The 21,373-nt window shown below is 31.0% G+C and overlaps 1 protein-coding gene across 1 annotated transcript in view; it reads left to right on the forward strand.

The window, feature by feature from the left end:
- The first annotated feature begins 1,046 nt into the window (after positions 1-1,046).
- Positions 1,047-21,373, forward strand: part of LOC107448332 (SERPINE1 mRNA-binding protein 1) — a 38,081-nt gene continuing 17,754 nt past the window's right edge. Inside the window, exons 1-5 of the mRNA XM_016063860.4 lie at positions 1,047-1,422; positions 8,897-9,038; positions 10,946-11,086; positions 12,762-12,833; positions 16,931-16,975. Of these exons, the coding sequence (XP_015919346.1) occupies positions 1,179-1,422; positions 8,897-9,038; positions 10,946-11,086; positions 12,762-12,833; positions 16,931-16,975 (644 nt within the window). The 5' untranslated portion in view covers positions 1,047-1,178. The remainder of the gene's footprint in view (positions 1,423-8,896; positions 9,039-10,945; positions 11,087-12,761; positions 12,834-16,930; positions 16,976-21,373) is intronic.

Below are 21,373 nucleotides of genomic sequence, written 5' to 3' on the forward strand. Positions count from 1 at the left end.
GGGTGCTCCTCACACGCGACAGCTCATAGAGGGCCAATGCCTACTGTGCCCATCTCAGTTTTCTTGACCTTGGGCTCTGGGTTGCAGCAGCAAATGTTCCGGTTGGATGGTCAGCCGGTTAGTTCCCAAGCATGCTTGGTCATTTATCGACCCACTGAAGGGATGAAAGGCTGAGTCAACCTTGCCCGGCCCGAGGATCGAACCCAGGACCTGTGGCACGGGTTCACCACTCTGCCGGCGGTCACTATTAATACTAACAACTAAATTTTTAAGATGATCAATTTACAAGTTTTAAATTTTGCAGTAACAAACCAGAAATCAATTAACTCCAATATCGTGATTTTTTGCCTCTTTTTCGGTAATTAGTACAACACTGAGATTTGCGAAAGAAATTCGTGACTTGGCAATCACGACGCAGAACCATTTAAATCTATAAATGCTGAAAGATATCTTTCTCTTAGAAGAGAATATCTATATTTTTTTAATATAGACAAAAATATGATATAAATATATCGAAATTAAATTAATTATAGTATAAATGATACAGTACACAATTTGAAAAATTTTGTTCATCCATTTTTTTCGTTTACAATCAAATTGAGAGAGAAGAAAAAAAACCTAGTTATTCATTTACTTTGTTGAAAAAAATATTGAATATGTATATGTAAATAATTAAAGCTGAATGTTTATAAATCAATATGAGAAAATAATATAAATTGAAGAAAATTTGAAGTGTATAGTTAAAATTAAGTAAAAATTAAATTTTAACTAAAAATTAAATTGATGAATTGAATATGTTATTTAAAAAATAAATAAAGTGAAAGGAAACGAAACAAGATAGAAAAAAAAATATATATAGGTTTCCGGGTGAGAAAAAATGAATTTGTCTTTCGCCATGTAAAGGAAGGAAAGGAAAGCCAAATAAAGTAAACCTGGAACGGGGTTAAACGATAACGATAAAGTCAATCTTTGAGCTAGCTAATCAAATAAGTATATTGAATTGAAAATTCCGTCAACCAAGCAACGATCTTCCCAAAAAGACAGTAAAGCGACCATAACCATGACCGTAGCGCGGTTAAACATAAACTAACAACTGAATGTTAAATGCCGTATTATTAGGCTTAAATTTTATTTTTTTAAAATAATTTTTCCATCTTAAGATTTAAAATCAATCGAAGATGGAAAATACATACGGAATCGGTGTTAAAAATCGTTATGAATTGTTTTACGATGAAGATGTTGACCCTCTCGAAATAATTCGTGAGCGCGAGGAAGCAAAGGAAAAACGAAAGACCGATAAAACTGTGCCGAAGGATAAAAACAAAAGTGTCAAGCCTGGAAAACCCACACCGGCTGCGACCGTTTCTAAAAAGCCCAAAGAAAATCCCCTCGCTACTGCGTCAAAACCAGTTGAAACAACAGGTATTAAAGGCCTTAATTAAAAAAACTACAGTGCATGAAATTGTTATTACTTTTGCAAATGTATCTACTTTATTTTTGGTTCACATTTCGAGCTCTTTAGAAAATTTACATCTAAACAAAAAATCCTTAAGAAACGAGCATTGATAACTTTTCTATAGTATTCAAACATATTCTGAAATTTCAAATTTAAAATAAACTTCGCCTTTACAATAGAGCTAGCTACAATAAGAGTTGACTTGTAATTGAAAAATTGATGTCCGTTTTAAAAGCAAGAATTATTGTGTGCTGAAATTGAATAACTTATATTATGCTTTGAAACATAATAGATTTAACTCAGATTTGAAGTTGCTTGTATAAAATATTAATTAAATCACAAATTGTTCCTTAATTATTATTTATTTAAATGCCTTTGTTTATTAATATCTTGGCTTTTAAAGATCGTTTGTTGATGTAGGAAATACTATATAATTATGTTTTTATAGTGTTTAAAGATTATGCATGATCTTTTATGATATTGCTAAAGCTAACTTATAACTGAGCTCAAAACCAAACGCAATTATTTGCAATTTTTGTTCCTAAATTGAACAAACACTGAAGTGTGCCAATTTCCCTTTCACTAACAAGCATAGGGATAAAGGATTTCCGTTTTTAGCTTATTTGTGTTTTCTTTTTACCTAACTCATCCTTATGGTATGAATCATTATAGAGTTTTATAAAAATTAGAACATTTAAAAAAAACAACGCAATTTTGAAGCAAATTTCGCGAAAACAAGGGGGGGGGGGCGATGAAAGGGTTTGAAACTGTTATTAAGAATTAATCAATTGCTCTCAGAAAGTTTTTTAATTGAGATTTTGTGTTCATCGAAAATTTTTCATTTTATCCAAGTCTGCATGGCTTCTGCCAGTGTTCATTGTAAACCTTAAAAGTTACAGTGTGCTAAAAGCAGAAAAGAGCATTATTTCTCCTAATAAAAGTTCACCTATCATAAAAAAGGCATTGTTCAAAAGTATTTGCATAACTTTTAAGAGAGCCGTGGTGGTTAAGGAAATAGAGCGTTAGCCCCCTAATGAGTTGAACTGCGTTCCAATCCCAGTTATGACTGGTTAAACTGAATTCCACACCCGCCTTGCACCAACCACAATGCTGATATAAAATATCCTTAGTGGTAGACAAATCATGGGTTAGAGTCCCCTTGCCGTCAAGCTAATTGTGAGTGGTTTTCTTCCTCATCTAAAGCAAATGCGGATTAGTTTCATCTAAAAGTCTTCCTGGAATTAAATTTTTACTAACATTTGACCTAGGAGCTCCTAGTCTTCTCGATTGGGTTCAAAATTGCATCACATTTTGAGATGTTCGATTCCTTCGCAATTTCATAGTGTTTGATGATTAGTTTTTTCGAAAGTTCTTAATCATTTTTCAGCCCTTTTACTTGGGTTTTATTGGGTGTTTGAAATTCAAATTTGAGTCGTCACTATTTGATGGATGATTCGTCACTATTTGATGGATACTCGATTCGTGACAATTCTGACACAATTTCTCGTCGTTTTATGGTAGGTTTTTCGCAGTTATTTATCATTTTAGTGGTCTTTCACTTGATTTTTCTAAATCCTGTTATTATGAAGTTCGATACATGTTGATTCCATTATAATTTCCCTTTGTTGGATAACATTGGGTCGTTTGGAAAGTTGGTGACGATTCTTTAATACTAAATATAGATATTGATTATCGTACACAAATTTTCCAGACAAACGAAATAAGTTTTTTGGAAATTATTTGTAATTTTTTCGGCTTTTGGCACATGGTTTTTCTATTTTCTCTGATATTTTTTTAAGATTTAATGTTACGTTCAAATTTTGAATTTGACTGTCACTTCTTAAAACATTCAATTTGCGTTGATTCCATCATAATTAATGTCGTTCTATGATAGTTTTTTCAGCATGTTATTTATCATATTTTTGGCCTTCTATGCATGGTTTTTCAAGCTGCAATGATTTTTATATGCTATTACAACACATTAATTTTTAATTTAAGTTATTACTTTTTAAGGCGTTAGCCTCAAATCCGTCTTAAATCCACATTTCTAATTTGAGTTATCACTTTTTAAAGCATTCGATTAGCACCGAATTTATCTTAAATCCATGTCATTTCCACTTGTTTTTTCTTATTTTGATAATTTTTATATGATGTGATTATGACAAAAGAGTTTTTCAATTTAAGAAGTTTCTTTTGATGTGCGAATTTAGATTGATTCTATCATAAGTCCACATAATTCATGGCTTGATAAAACCTGGGTATTTTAGAAAAATCCTAATCCACCTGGGTTTTATTGAAAAAACTGGGGGGAAATTTGGTTTTATTTGAAAAAACCCGGGGAAAATTGGGTTTTTTCATATATTGCTCATAAACTCAGTTTTACTTTGTAAATATTTTTATTTATTAAAAAGTGTTGTATAAGCTTAAAAATAGAAATAAATCCAAAAAGTTATTTTAATTTTGTTATATGTATTTTATATTAAGTTTAAATAACGCATTATCACTAACACTAATACATATTTGAATCTTCTTTATTGTTAAGTACATAACGTTTCACAATTTTTAACTCAAGCATTATAAAATATAAATGCAGTTATATAAAAGGAACAAGTGTACAAATCTTTTTGTTTTCACACACTCTTATTTACTATATTTATTAAACATATATATACTTCCTATTATAAAATTATAATCAGTGAAAACTAAAATTTCATCTGACTTTTGACTTTAATAAAAAACTAAAATATTTAATGGTCTTCCATGTTTTTATAATAAATTAAAAGAAAGTGAAATTGAAATTAAGTATAATTATAAAGAGTATCAGTTACTTGTCCCATTTTTTCAAATAATTAACCCTCGGAAAATGATTTAATTTTTAGATGAATAATTTTAAAAAGTTCTCTTATAAAAAGTTTTAGCTTATTTTTTTAAAGCCGGAAAATAAAACTGTTTAAATGTGTTAATGTATCACTTAGTAAAAAAAACTTTTTTTTCTCCCATCTTTTTTAAACATATAAATTAATAATATTAATATATAAAGCGTGCAACTATATTTGAAAAATTGATATTATTGGAAATTATTTTGAACTATATTATTTGAAATTCTATTTCATTTAATTTCATTAAAATGTTACTTTTTAAAAAAATCCACTTAAAGTTTTCAATAGTACTATAAAATTATAGATTCGAGTTTCTTTTATTTTACTAATATTAAAAACTTAATCATATAAATCATGCAACTCTATTTGACAAGTTTATGCTGCACAATAAATTATATAAAATTAAATGTGCATCAATAAGTTTTAATAAAAAATTTTTTTTTTTGAAAAATCCACTTATCATTCCAAGTGGGCTTTTTCAAGGTGGGCCCACCCAATAAAACCCGGGTGGGTTTTTTCAAAGTGGGCCCACTTGGCGAAACCTGACATAATTTATTTGTTGTTTTTCGGCAGCTGTTTGCCGTTTCTTGACTATTTTCTCATGGGTTTTTCGATTCCAATGTTATTAATATGATGTTAAGGATAGCAAGTTTCACATTTAATAACTTGTTCATGAGCTTAATTCGCGACGATTCCATTGTTAATCCACATTCATTTTCCATCGCTTTTTCGACAGTTATTACAATTACTTATTGATTTTTCAATCAATTTGACATTGTTTTTAAAATCCCAATATTTTTAATAAGTTGTTATTATGACACACAACATTTTAAAAATTCTAGAATTATGGCCATTCCAGTGTTTTCACTACAGCGCGAGAATGCGAGAATCTCGGATATTTTTTTCTTTTCTCGTAATAAAAAATGATTAACTCGAGAAGTACGCGCACTCTATTAATCAATTTCAAAATGCACGAATTTTGGAAAAAATTTCGTCTTTTGCAATTTTGAATAAAATCCGTTTCACTTTTCTTCCTTGATCTTTCATTATTTTGAACATCGGTCCTTGTTAAACAGTGNCTTATACGATATTTTAATTTACTTCTAACACTTTTTTTGACGTAGGGGGTAAGGGTACTTTTGTTCTGAGTTCAGGGTCAAGTTGAATTCACTCAGTGATGTGGGAAAGTACTGATTGTTTCAATTTACGCCCGATTCTTTTTGGGTTTTTTTTTAACGCTAAAACTGTTTATAAAAAGTTTTTGTTTTTCAATAATATCATTGATTGAATATGAATTTTTTGAGTGCTTGAAAATTTTTGTAAAGTGCTTGAAAAGTTTTTAAAAAGTGCTTATTTTTGATTCAAAGATTTGGCTATGCACACTGTTTAATTTTTAGAAATCTCACTTAACTTTTTGAAATCTCACCCTGTTTTTGAGAAAGGGTGAGAAATTCTCTCCCAATTTTTTTCTGTAATGAATACACTGCCACTCTATGTTCCAGAACTAAGAAATTATTTTTTATTTAAACTAATTACCTTTTAAATTCAAACTTAGTGTATTTTGGGTGTCTTAAATGCTTAAGTATTGTTCATAAGATAAAAAAATGCTTTTTTTTTGTGATAGGTACCGTTTTTTAAGGGAACGATTGCCCCTTTCAGTTTCTAGCACCCTGGTCTAAAATAAACACTGGTTTGTAATCTTGTTTCAGTCTTTTGGTCATCTTATGAAAAAGAAACTCAGCACTTTTTTCGTAATTTTTTTAATATATTTAATTAAATCGTAATCTCGTAATTTATTTAATATGACTGATCACCAAGGGTGACACTAGGAGATAATCAAAGAGAGCAAGTCTCCAAAGCCATTTTGGGCTGATATTTTTATTAAATATTTTTGTAGTTTTAAAACTGTAAATTACAAATTTAAAGAATATTTTTGACTGTTTAGAGCATAATTTTTTAAAATCTGAGACAGGTGTAAATTTTTCCAACCATAAGATTTTATTGTCAATGTTCTACTCTTCTTTTGTGCCAATGTTCTTTTTTGTTCAAGTTGTGGTTTAGTTTGATGTTGTAAGAGATTTTGCTAGCGACTTAGATTTCGAAATCTTTTTTTGGTGGGAATACTTTTTAGATTTCTGTTTTCAGTGGCGATTATTCTTTCCAGCCATGTTCATTGTATCTTCAATTCAAATTTCGCATAATAAGAGAAAGACATTTATAACCGGCACATTTGTTAAACTTAAAAATTAGTTTTTATATTTTATTAGGAGGGGATGGGTGGGAATTTTTTAATCATTCTTTATACATCTGTATGACATTAGAGAAAGAGTTTTAAAAGAAATCTTAAGTTTTCACAACATATCCAGGGGTCTGTTTAGAAGAAATTTGGGTCCGTTAACGGACCCTTCACAAAATATCTTTTCACTAAAACGGACCCTTCACAAAATATTTTAACTTAAAAACGGACCCTTCACAAAATGATTTTTCTTTTAATCGGACCCTTCACAAATTTGTTTAACTTTATTATTGTTTTTTTAATCGAATAAACCCTTCCCAGGGCAGAAAACAAGAAATATGGATGTAAACGAATTAAGTTTTGTCTTCGGCAGACGATTCTTCTCGAAATGAATATTTGGTGTTCAGCAGTATAGAATAAATACCAAATATTTGTATGTTTCATCGCCAATTTAGTAGCTGCAATTGCTGTTTATTTTTTAAAATTAATTTTTTAAATTATAATTTAACAGTGTTGAGTATAATCTTGTATGTCTTTACAATTTAAAAACTTCATGAAAAAGTTTTTTTGCAATAACGGACCCTATTTGCAATAATTCATAAAAGCGGACCCTGATTGAAAGAATGTGAGTAATTTTTTCACAATTTCACGAAAACCGGACCCTTCACAAAATGTCTGGACAGACCCCTGATATCTATATTTTTTGTATGAATAATAGGGGTAGTAAAAAAGATTTTCCTGAATATAATTAAGAAAAAAAGAGTTAAAAGTTATAATGCAGTGATTTCTGGTATATGTGCCACAGCGTATCTGTATTTAACACGAGCTAAACTATCGTGATATGTGACCTATCCAGCAAATTTATTTTTTTCGTTTTTTTTATGCGAGAATTCCGCAATCAATGTGAATTGGAACAAAAGTATATGTTTACAAAAAAGTTTTGAAATAGCTCAATCAATTTGCTTGGAAAATTATATACTTTTCAACTAATATTTTTTCTTAAAATGTGGTGGGGTAAGACAAGTTTTTGATTAACGATGGACTGTATGTTGTCAACTATGAATGTGCAACAGGAACCAATTTACAACTTGAGTTTAATTAAATGAATGTTTGTGTTCTGGGGATTCGGAAAAAATGTGCTCCAGGTTAAAACAATTATGTAAAATAAAAAAATCATGTGACGAGGAAAAGGAATGTAGCCCAAAAAGAAATTCATTCTCACATCTGCAAGAGATTGTTCTCAGGAGTGGATAAGTGTGTGAAGCATGTTTCTTGAGAAGAGAGAAAGAAAAAAAAATATATTACTGTACATATTTATGGGAAAAAATACATATTTATGGGATCATCAGAGCCACATGATTGGCACGTTTTGTTTCACTTCTATCCCCATTTCGAGAGATATGTTTAGGAGTAGATGGGTGGACGAAGTTGAGAAAAGAGAAACAGTTGAGAAAGAGAAACAGCTAGTTGAGAAAAGAGAAACAGGAAAAAAAATTCTAACCTGTCTTTTTATTGATGAGGTCAATAGCATCACATGACCAATGCACAATGTTTCGTTTCGATTCCTATCCTTTCAACTGCAGCCAGTTAGTTTCGACTTTATTTTTGCACCATGCTGCATGTGGGATTTAAAGCTGGATGTGGGATTTTAAGCTCACACAATTTACATTAGAAAGTTTTTGAGTTCACTTTCCTATATGATATGCCGTTGTAAAAGCTTGTTTTGTTTCTTTTTTGTGCTTAAAATCTTTGTTTTCCCTTTAATTAAGGCTAAAATTTGAAATTAGAAGTGACATATACGACTGTCAAGCTTATGCGATGATAATAGAAAATTTTAGATAGGCTTTTTTTGTGGTTGCAGTCTAGGCGATGATAATAAAATTTATTTTATATACTATTTGAGTGTGTAGCATGTATAACTGTGCCGTTTTTACCAAAAATTACTGTATGTAGATATATATAAATCTTATCCTGTTTATACATTTTGCAAGTGTAACTTAGCAAAGTCGCCTTGCTTTTCCGTGGTTATGGTTTTATGACATACTCCTTGTTGAGTGAGAGTAGAAATTAGAAGTTTACTAATAAAGGTTTAACAATAAATTCTGTATAGTAATAGATTGTTTTGCACATTCTAGGAATTTACACTATTAACTCTTAGTTCATTTCAGTAATTTTTCTCTGAAATTCCTGTTTTACAATTCATAGTATGATTGAAGATGTTGGTAACTTAATAAATAAATATTAAAATAATATTTGACACATTGGCTTAGTTTTGTAACATTAAAATTGGAATGAATATGAATAAAATTTATTTCCTGTCTATAGAAATCTTAAACAAACCAAGAACAAGACCATTTGCTGATCGGAACATAAAAGGTCTAAGAAATTCGGATGAATCCAGAGATATAGAAGAGCGGAAAAATTTCAGGAACAGAGATGAGCCTTCACATCAGAGTTCTGAATCCAGGTATTGATTGCATAGTTGCTAAATCTTTTGTATTTTGAAAATGTGTATAAAAATTTTCCCAATCTTAGAACTACCATAATTTCTAATGCATTATACGATATTAAAATTGGCACTCAGGAATATTTATTAACATCAAATTGAGAAATGATGGTTCAAAAGATCACATTTGCGAGTTTGGAGATGAGAACAAGAACCTGATTAACATGTTAATGATTGGGCTGCCAATAAAGCTCCAGTGAAATACGAAGCCTTTTATAAAATATATTAACAATAAGTTTCTTGCTCGTATCTCCGAAATCACACATACATTTTTCACTTACAGTATGAATCAGCCCTTACACTTTTATGGGTGCGGATAGGAAGGATGTCGGGGAGGGGGATATTTTCGGTAGATCCGCACTGATGATCTTCCTGTTTTTAGCAGGTAATCTGCTGATTATACACATTAAATTATGGTACTTATGTATATAGATGTGGGTCGGGTAAATACTCAGTAGATAAGGTATTTACAAGTGGGCATTAACCCAGGTATTTTCCCTTGCCTTTGGTTAATACCTAAAATCAGGGTTTTTATAATTTTTACTGCCTTATAAAGCATACGACCATGATTTGTTTAGCCTATGGTTGTGGAAGTAACATCTTTAATTTTCAAAGATAAACATTAAAATTTAAAATATATTAATTTCAGAAAAAATATTTCAAAAAAGTATAAATGCCCAGTAGAGGAGCTGCATTTTTGCATTAAAAAGTAATGTATAAAGGTTTGCATTGTGCAATGTCTCAAAATAGACATGATGTTAAGAGATTTTAGTGAAGGTTGAGCGCCTTTCAAGAAAATTTTTTTTTCTCCCTTACACACTGGTAGGAACTGGATGAAATAGAAGAAATGAATAATATCAGAGAATGATTTTAAAATTTCTTTATTTGCACTACAGCCCACTCTCTATCCCTGACCTTGATCTTCCAGTCGGAGATCTTTTAAGTTTTTAAGTCATTCAAGACACCATCATTCCACCTGTTTGTTTTATTTTATTGTAAGTTTAATGAAAGTAATAAAACTAAAAGTTTTAAAACTAGAAATTTCATATCTAAATTTTTAAAAAAAATAATTATGAAGCGGATTAGAATAAAGGAATTTTTTTAAAATGTAAGTTTAAAATCATATGGTAACTTGCTTACATCGTGTTTTTTTCTGCATCTTATGAGAAACAATAAAATATTTTTTTTAAAGCTATGGATATGTTAGTGAAATTTTAAAATTTCATTTTAAACGCAAAAAAATACTGTACCAAGTAGTTTTATTTTTTACACTAATGAATTATTTTGCAAACTATGAGAAAAACACTGCCTAACCTTTAGATTGATGTGGCTATATTTGTATCATTTTGCATAATAACAAATGCACATTGTGTCCACACACATTGTCTGTGGTGAAAATTTCTTGCTAGTAATGCTCGTTTTTTTAGTTATAGTTTCCGCTCATTAATTCAGCATTTCTTTGAATTTTAAATATGTTTATTGCATAAACTTCATTATCATGGTAGCGAGTGAAGGGCAAGACTGTGCAATTTATCTGGTGGCCTCTAGCCTGTTATTTGAACTCCAACTATGTAGAGTGATAGAAGATCGATTAATGTTCCGATTTTGGACTAATCTTTTGTGTTCTTTAAGTCAAAGTTTAAGGGTACGTTTAGTTTGCCCAATATACGCACGACGACATTAACATGATATTTGATAAATACCCCAACTATTAATATTATCAATAGGGTCTTTAAGATTGGTGAAATTTTGTTTATTAACAGGGGCAAAAACCCTGTTCCCTATATATCCTATCGTTTGTTCTATAAAGTTTAAAATATACCCTATCCTTTGTAGGATATAAAATTATTTTGTTTCATATTTTATAGAGAAAGAGATGGCGAAATGCGTAGGGGTCGAGGTGGTGGCTTCCGAGGAAGAGGACGACCACGTGGTCGAGGAAACTTCTTTAACACGGATAATCGTCCACCAAGGAGAGATTTTGATCGTCATAGTGGCAGTGATAAAAGGTAATAAGTGTTTTTAATTTATTATTTTCTTATTAATATTTGTTTAACCTTACTTTGTTCTTAAATTATGAATCAGCAAACTTATTCAAACTCTAATCAAATTTAGGGTTCGTAATTGTTCTAATTTCAATGTTCAATGATGAAATATTGATTTTTCCTTATTTGTCCTGAGTTTTAGTTTATTTTTATCTTGCTATTCCTAATTTTTCTGTGTTTAGAAAACTCCATTTTCTAAGAATACCAAATGCAGATTTTAAGAAATAGGTTTGAAGAATCAGAAGATTACAATTTTTGATCCAATATCTTTTTATTTTAATTAATAATGATTATAGAAACTGCAAAGTTCAATCCAATTTTATGGACCGTTTACTGATTATATACAAAGTTTATAATATCTAACAACTATTTTTGTAGTATACCGAAACTAAAAATAAAAAATATATAAATAAAAAATATAAAAATAAATAATAATTTTATATTTTATAAAAATATGTTGAAAAAATATATTTTTTTGATATGAACTATAATAAATGTAAAATTTAAATAACAAAAGGATTCATTTTTTTAATAAATATTTTATGAATAATAATTTTTTAAATAGTGGTACAGACCTGCCAGTATTTCTGCTTTTTTGCGAATCTTGGCCCTCTGACCCTCAACAAGTTTTCTGCTTTGTTTCCCTCTAGCAGATTACTCTGTGTGCTCATCTACCATTTGTATACAACCTCTTTGTATGAAATCTTGATTATGAATTCTTCTGACTTGTTTCTGTGTGACTCTGTTGTTGTAGAAGGGAGGAGGAAAAGCAGAGGCGTTCTGCTAGTAAGCCAATTTTGGTGTAAGTTTCGATCCATAATTTTTTCTCCTCTCGCAGATTGGCTGGAGAATTGTCAACTCAACAGAAGCGAATTAGAATTGCTGCTGTTTTTCACTCTGTGCTGATTTTTGCTTTCCAAATGTCTAATATGTCCGCATTCCAATGCCAAATGTCTAATATATCCCTACAACCAAATGGTACTAAATACAAAATTATACAAATGAAATGTTTGTTAATGTTCATAAGTGAATTATTTGTTTTATTAATGGTAAACTGTTAATGTGTTAGATGGAAATTAAAAATGTCTGACGAGCAGGAAAAATATCAAAACAGTTTTTAACAAAAAGTATTCTGAAAATTTTCCTTGCATCTTACGTTTAAAGAAATGAGATACTTGCATACTCTGTTCTACATGCCAAATGATTTTTCTGTTGCAAATTGAGGAAAGGGTGGAATGTTATTGCTTACATCAATTTAGAAAAATTCAAAATACTGTGAAATTGCTTTAAAAAAAATTTAAAAAAAAAATAATTTGGATTTGATAAAACATTGATTAACAAAACTTTTTGGCCAATCCTGAAAACCAGGAAAACTATACACCTGGGATAGCGATGGTCCCGAGCATCCTGGATAATTGGTTCTCTACTGTATCTATCGATCTATCCATCTATATATTTGTTGAATTTATTCATTATCTGTTTCATTTTCAATTGCAAAATGTATTTTAAAAATTACTTGAATAAAACTTTTTATTGCCAAAATAGTTAAAGTTAACTCAACTTTTAGAATAATTTTCATTTTACTTGTTAACTATTCAACCAGAACTTTTATAATTGAAATTTTTTTAAATTGTTTTAGTGGAATCCGTTCTCTTGATAAAAAAGATGGTGCTGGATCTAATAACTGGAGTGATATGCGTACTGATTTTAAGTAAGATTCATTTATTCTTTGTGAGTTTTAATTCAGTTTCAATTGATAAATAAATTAACTGTTTTGTGTGAAGTCAAAAGTTTGTCTGGGTCAAGATTTAGAATTATTGTTTTTTTCTTATTGTACATGTCTTAATAATTTTCCATATTTTACAGAGGTTTACTTACCATATTTTTGATTGTTAAAATAAAATGTCAATTTTGACAGGGTTTTCAAGGCATAACGTTATCTATTTTTATGTTAAATAAATTTTGTCACAAACTTACAGAAAGATTCTATTTATACAAAGGAATATTTATTTAAATCAGAACTCAAATTCCCTAGAAAATGAATTTTGAAAAAACCAGGCATGGAAAATCTAAATAAGGGCTATAAGTTTTGTAAATAACACACACTGTAAAAGTCAATTATCTTTCAGCCATCCCATTGATAGAGCTACACACACAAATAGAAATCACTCCTCTTTTCCCTCTTGCAACTTACTCTCAAAGCAAGGTTTCTTGGCTCTGCTTATAGCTCACTATATTGGTCAGATCTGGAACTGAATAAGGTGGTTCATTTTTTTATTTTTAAAGTTAAGGTAATCTTTCAGTCAATTATTTAATTTGATATGTTGACTTATATTCAAGACCATTGTCTTTAGTCAATAGGAACTGGATGGGGGACCCTTTCAATGGATCATAGAAAAAGGCTAAAGTTGTAACCACCCACACCACATATTTTTTACTCTCTCTAGAGCCATCTGGGTGCCTTTAGAATTAAAGACATTAACTCGGGTGGTTTTAACATTTAGAGAAAACTACTGAGTGTTACAAATATTTAAAACAGGTAAGGTAATTCACAACAGCTATAGAAATAGAGAGAAAACTACTAAAACACTAATGGTCAAACATCGAAACACGTGTTGACATCCATGAACATTGGGCACAAATTCTTTTTGAAATTAAGAGACCCTGAGAGACGTATCCTTAAAGAAGTTATGCAAGTTCATAGCTAAGGATTATATGTAGTCCATCAGCAATCACAATAGTTTTTAGACAACTGGACTTGAAGGTTTATTCTGTTCTTACTTCACAGGTGCAAAGCTCGCAATAAGTTGATATGCATCACAGCTTTTTTTGAAGAGTACTTAATTAATGTTGCAGCTTTTAATTATTTTTTATCTTTCTCCAAGACAGAGTTCTAGTGATTCAGTTCCGATCGCCTCTTTTACCGATCTGGGATTTTTAAAGTCCTGATATATTAAAAACTTTATTATGACAAGCAACATTTGAAAATACTCATTTTAAAACCGGTTTGTAGAATGTGCTAATTTAACTGCAAAATTATTTATAAATTAAACTATCTCTTTGAAAATTAGATTTTTTTAAATAATAAAATTGAGAACTTAGTATATTTTGAGTTTAAAAGCTATGCAGATTTTTGTGAAATGCAATGCTTCTTTTTGTAATGGATGTTCCTTTTGAGGGGGATATAATGCCCTTTTCAGCTTCTAGCCTGATGCCCTTTTTAAGGTCTAGAATAAAACCTTCCTTATTTTCAAATCCATAGTGTTTATTTTATAATATTAATATGTCCATTAATATTATATTTATTTTACTCTGATTTTATATTTTAAATTATGAAGTATTTTTTTAGTTAATAAAATACAATATTAAATACACTGGTGGACAAAATTAAGAGATGGAAAGCATTTTCGCACATTTCTCTAAACCTGGACAGTTGATTGCCATATATGGTCACTGTAGCGCTATTGGCCCTGAGATAAGTTTACGTATTCTTGTGGGCGTTGGTAAGCCAGCAGGTGAAGAGACAGTTGCAGATTTTAGTGCATTTTTTGAATAATCTTGTTGTTTCTTGCTGGGTTTTAGGTGAAATGAGTGAACATCATCGTTTACGACGAAGGTATGAGGTGGAGAATTGTGGGTAGACTTGAGGCAGGTCAGTTCCAAGCTCAGATTGCTAGGGAATTGGATATAACACCAAGCGTTATTTTCAACTTGTGGAGTAAATTTAAAACTAGTGGGACAGTATGCAAACGACCAGGACAAGGTCGTCCGAGGGCTGCAACGGCCAATGAAGACCAGTATTTGTTCCTTTCAGCTAAGCGCCAGAGGACGGTTACAGCCACTCAATTGTCTAGAGGCCTCGCGGCTGCTATAGGATCATCAATTTCGAGTAAGACAGCTTCCAGGAGACTCCATGAAAGAGGGCTGTATGCCAGGAAGCCCGTTATTTGCATCCCAATCACTCCCTCCCACAAAATAGTGCGTGCAGAATGGTGCAGACAACAGCAGTATTGGTCACAGCTTCAATGGGTTAATGTTCTTTTCACCGATGAGTCCGGATTCAGTCTACAACCTGATTCTGGACGGTTATTGATATGGAGGGAACCTGGAACCCGATACCATCCCAGCAACATTATCGAAAGGGACCATTATGCTGGTAGAGGACTCATGGTTTGGGCAGGTATCATGCAAGATACCCGCACACCGCTCCATATGTTTGACAATGGTTCCGTGAATGCCCAGAGGTACAGGCAGGAGGTCCTAGAGCCCTATGTGCGTCTTTTCAGGGGTGCTGTTGGTCCTGAGTTCATTTTTATGGACGACAATGCGTGACCACATAGGGCTCTCATGGTTGATGAGTATCTGGAAAGCGAGGATATTCAAAGAATGGATTGACCAGTCAAATCCCCTGACCTAAATCCTATTGAACATGTTTGGGATGCTCTTTGATTGAGCTATTGCGATGCGCCAACCTCCCCCCAGAAACATTCTGGAGTTAAAAATTGCTCTGGTGGAAGAATGGGAGGGTCTTCCACAAGTCCTCCTTAACTCCCTTATTTACAGCATGCATACTCGTTGTGCATGCTGTCTGTCTGTCAGGAGTGACCATACACCATACTAGAGGCAACACTCACTGTAGGAGCCTCTCTTTTATTGTCATCTTTTATCCTTAAGTTCACACTACATTGGATTTATTGGCAATAGGTCTTGCCAGTGAATGGCACTTTCATTTTTGTTTTGCATACTTTATTATCATGGACTAAGCTATATCCATACCAAATTTCATTTATTTATATTCAGTATTTTTTGAGATATTTAAGAAAATGTCTTCCGTCTCTTAATTTTGTCCACCAGTGTATTATCTGCACGATACAGGGTAAATATTAGACTTACAGGGAAAGAAAGTAAGGCAATTTGAAAATGTCTGAACATCCTGCATATGACATCTCTTATTATTCAAAGTGCCCATTCCACATGAGTTTCTTTCAACATGCATATTTTAAAAATTCATTTACGAAATATTTAATTAAAATTTAAAAAAAATGTGAAAACTTTTTAATCAAAATATATTAGTCTCTTTAACAACCCAATGCTACTAAATACAAAATTATACAAAAGAAAAAGTTTAACACACTGATGGTTCTGTACTTAAAAAGTTGTATTTTAACCTGCAGTCTTCCCCACATAGGTAAACTGGTTTTTCCATGTTATTAGATAGAGAAATTATGTATAGGGGAGAAACATTCTTCCAATTTTGCTCTTTTGGTAAACCACTGGTGGGTTCAGCTCCATTACAGAATAGTTGGTTTAAGTAAATAACTTAAGATTATTAAAGTTTTAAAGTGAATTATTAATATGAGAAAATAAAATTTCCAGGATTATTTAGTATAAAAAAAGATTGGCTAAGATTATGGTAAACATGTTTGGGCTACCAAATTAATCCCTTGTTGCATGCTTTCCTAGAAAGTAATCCAAAAGAACTATTAAATAAGATATTATTTAAACCCTAATCTTTAAAAAAGAATTAAATCAAATTTTGGCTTTATTTTGATTATTTATTTTATTCAAGATAATTATTTTTTCTTTATTGCAACATATAGACAATAAACCTCAATTGTTTTATATTTTTTTCTACTAACTGTACAAAAAAGCTAATTAAAAATCCTGACACATGGTTGTTTACATTTTCACATTGCTACCTTGATACATTCATCAGAATTAATTTACAATTTGTGAATACATAAAATGTTAATTTTTTTAAAGTTTTTATTGTAGTGTTAGATTAAATAATTTATTTCCTTATTGCAGTAGTCGTAAGCGGGAACCAGACTCCACATGGGATGAGGAATTCGAGTAAGTTTATTTTACAATAGTGTTTCAAGTTCATTTTATTTCTCATTTTTTTTAAATATTTTACATTAAGCATACATACAATAAAATAATATTTTTATAAAATTTTCAATAAAAGACTCTAATATCTGTAGTTGTGAACTGGTTTTTGGAGACCTGTTACAATAAGTATCATATCCTGACTGGTATTCACGTAATTATAAAATTAAACATTGTGATTCGTAATCATGGTGTTTTAGAATCATGGTGTTTTAAAAAGAGAAATTTATTCTAAATTAGATAATTAAGAAAATATCCTAAGATAATTTATTCCTTTGAAAAAGCTGTATCAACGAAATAATCAAGCAACTATGTCAGTGGGATGACAGGCAATTGAAATATTTTTGACAATAGTTCACAGTCCAGGGTAGAAGTGACTGATGTTACCTTGATGTCCTAAAGTCTGCAAGACTATCTACATTCTGGAAGCTAGCTTTCAAAGTTTCATTAGTTAAAAGTTCGACCAATTCCTCCTGAATCAAAACCTTTGCTGCTTCAATATTCACAAAAGGGTTCATAACCGATTGAGGGACTTCCAGGGACAAAACATCTTTAAAACGGTCAGAATAGTCTATGTGCAAATAATCAAAGTGTGGACAGTATTCTTGTGTATCAACAGAAAGAATTTCGCTGGTCTTTTTAAGAACTGATAAGATGGGAAATTGGCTGAGCTCATTTCTACCAAAATTCTGCTTCCACTAAATTAGTTTTTTTTTAGAGGGGTAGAAATTGGCTTTGTAGTGATCAAATTGAGCTCCTCACCTTGAAGTTATAAATTAGCGCCATTAAATTTTGCAAATAAATCTTGTCATGTTTGCAAGGTCTATCTTAAATTCTAGCAATCTGTCTCTCAGAGCTACATCTCTGCCTTCAAGGAACTCAAGCACAGAGTTGAAAAGATTCAAAAACTTATTAAGGCAGACACCTTTGGAAAGCTAACGAATCTCGGCTTGTAGTAGCAAGCGATTGAATTCCTCATCGTTTTTTTACACAGCTGTCATTGAGAGCATTACTGCGAATTTTATTCACAGCAGAGATGACTGATGCAAGCGGTTGTTGAGATTTTTTCCAACTATATGCTGTCTGTGAATTTTGCAGTGAACAGCTAAAATATCAGATTCCTCCTCAAAAGGGCAATAAATCAAAGATGTGGACCCACCATTACAGGAGCTCTATCAGGGGTTACAGACATAACATTTGCAAGAGGAATATTTTTCTCTTTAAAATAATCTTTGACAGTATTAAAAGTAGACCTCTAAAGAGTATGGAAGAGTCAGGAAAAAAAGAAATTTTTTAAAAAAAAAACCCCTGGAAAACTCTTATACACCTGGAAAACAACCAGTCTCAAAATTGTCAGTAACAGTAATCAGTTATTGCGATTAGAGTTAAGTAATTCTGACATCTATAACAACTATTTGTTATAAAAATTTCACATTTTAGTGAAACTTCAATGTTTCTATCTTCATTCAATGATATTTCTTTGCTCGCAAAATCTAATATTTGACATTGCAAGAAAAAAATCAAAGTTGTCTGATAAAAAATTGCATGGTATAGATAAAATATTATTTAGATTTTCATTAAAATTTTCGTGATATTTTTGGAAAGTCAGAATTATATTTCTGAGGTTGAGTGGGAACCCCGATTTATCACATTTTCAACATTTAGACAGATTTACTGCGATATTTTACTTTTAGAATTCTGGTTGTACATATATTAAATTGGAGATTACCTTGGAAAAACTCTATTACTATAAAGTGTTGACGAAATGACTTCACGATTTATTTACACGATTTATTTACAATTTAATGATATCAAAAATGAAAATAATAAATTATCAAATCTATCACACCTCCCATTCCTAACATTTAGCCTTTTATTTGTGCTGCGGCGCTAACTTATTCAAAATTCATTATCTCAGCATGTGTACCCAACAATATGATATGTTAGAAATTATTTACATAATGAAAAAATAGCAAAACATTATATATGTATTTAAAGTTTAAACTTTTAACTGTGGTAGAGTGGTAAAAAAATCCTCAAAAATACTATACTCAAATTTTAATTACTCTTACATAAAAACACTTTTCTACAAAATTTCTTAATTTAAATTGAGATAATGGTTTAGTGAAAACATCTGAGAAATTATTTTTACCCTTTACAAATTTAACCTCATGGGCATTTTTATAAAAAAGTTCTTTTACATGGTGGTACCTTATTCCAATATGTTTGGTTTGATAATTTTCTATTGGAGATTTAAGAAAGTCGATAGCTGCCTGATTATTGGCTATTAATGTTGGTTTCCGATGTCTAAATTTGAAATATTTTGAACACTCACTAAGAATGTTATTCAGCAAAGTAAATTCTTTAATACTTTCTATCATAAACTCTGCCTCGATTGTAGACAAACTCACTGATGTGTCTTTAAAGGTTCTCCTTGTTATCCTCCTATTATAGATACTCTCTTCTCGGTTTGCTTAAAAAATCCACATCTGAAAAGCTTAAAGACCACTTCCTTTACATTCCAGCTTTAACTTATAATTTCAGGCTTTGCTAATGTATCACAACAACTTCAACAATCCATTCAACTGTTCCAATTCGGGATTATTTTAAAACTGATAGAAAATATGTACTGCATAAGATATGTCAGGTCTGGTCTGACCTGCTAAAAGTTTCAAACATCCTAAAATGATTCAATATTTCAATTTACCCATGCAATTCTGCTCATCACTATTTTGTAGATACTGACGCTTACTAAATACCCTTTGAAATGGGCGAAGATGTAATGGGTAATTTTAAACTCTCATAATTCTTACATATTTCCTCAATATAGGGAATTCATTGTATAACTAAACATCCATCTAACTCATCAAATTCCACCCCTAAAAGACATTTAGTTTTCTGAAGAACTTTAATATCTAATTTGTGTTTTAACTTACTTAATACTTTGTGTATATCACTCTTAGTCTCGCCAAAAATTATTATATCATCCATGTAAATGGAAAGTATTCAACTATTATAAGTACATATACAACTATTTAAACCAATTTCACTTAAAATTTTAGTTTGCTCAAAATATCTGGCTCTCCCACTTTCTTGTAATCCACGTGTTTTAATCTGCATACAAAACTCTCTTTTCCTGTTTAATCATAAACTCCGGGATTTGTTTCACATAGATTTCTTCAGATAATGGGGCATATAAGTATGCTCCGGTTATGTCACATTGTAAGTGTTTTCACCCTAACCATACTACAAGCAATGAAGAAAAAAATCTTACAACTGAAAAATTTACCATCAGAGGAAAGTTTCTTCATAACTCTCACTTTTAATTTGGGGTGTACCCCTGAGCAAACAATCAGTTAACAACTTGGTTTAACCCTGTTTTACATTATAAACTCATCTACTACCAAGCCTGTGCTTATTTGGAGGTAGCTCTATTAAAACTCACACATTTCTAGATTTTAAGTTCTCATACTCTTCATCCCTCACCATTTTTCAGGACGAAAACTGTAGTGATTTTTCCATCTGCTTGTAAGTACGTGGTATTATCACATCTAGTTATGTCTCATTTTCATTTATTGATCTTATCTATATCCCTGATACACTGGGATTTGATGTTACGAACCCTTCAAGTTTATTTCTACCACTAAAGTCAAATACTTTGCGAAAAACAAGATTTTGATGTTTACAATAATCTTCTACTTCTCTTATTAATTTAAGTTGCTTACCCTTTCCGGACTCAGCAATAGATGAAATGCTAGAACAATTGGGTCTGGGTATTGCTGCTCTTCGGCACAATGATTCCTCAGGATTTCTTGAGTCTCTTAGTTTATCACCTTCACTCTCGTTTTCTGAAGCACTAGATGTATCGCATTCTGTTTTAGATGAGATTGAACTTTCCAGTTTTGTCACTTCATCTTCATTATCTTCTTGACTAACCCTTGGATAATCGGGACAAACGGGTGCCAGCACTGTTCCATTAGACTTCTGCTGAAACTTAGAAAACACAACATCGCTACTTTAAATTACCCTGTGTTCCTCCGGAATCCATATTTTATACCTTTTCGTTTCAATCAAATATCCTATCATAATGCCCTTTACTGCCTTAGGTTCTAATTTTCCTCTCAAAAGTTTAGGTGTTCAAATATACACTTCTGAACTAATACTTTGAAAATGACATACTGTAGATATTTATCCAGTGTATATCTCAATGGGAGTTTTTGATAGACCTGTATGATATTCCAGACATAAACAGAATATAAAAGTGCATCTAGCTAAATTTTTTTTATCTAATCTACTCTTTGTTGAAATAGTACATGTTCTATTGAGCACTTTTTTATTTAACCTCTCAGCTGACCCATTTTG

This window comes from Parasteatoda tepidariorum, chromosome X2, assembly GCF_043381705.1.
Source record: "Parasteatoda tepidariorum isolate YZ-2023 chromosome X2, CAS_Ptep_4.0, whole genome shotgun sequence".
Lineage (NCBI taxonomy): Eukaryota > Metazoa > Arthropoda > Arachnida > Araneae > Theridiidae > Parasteatoda > Parasteatoda tepidariorum.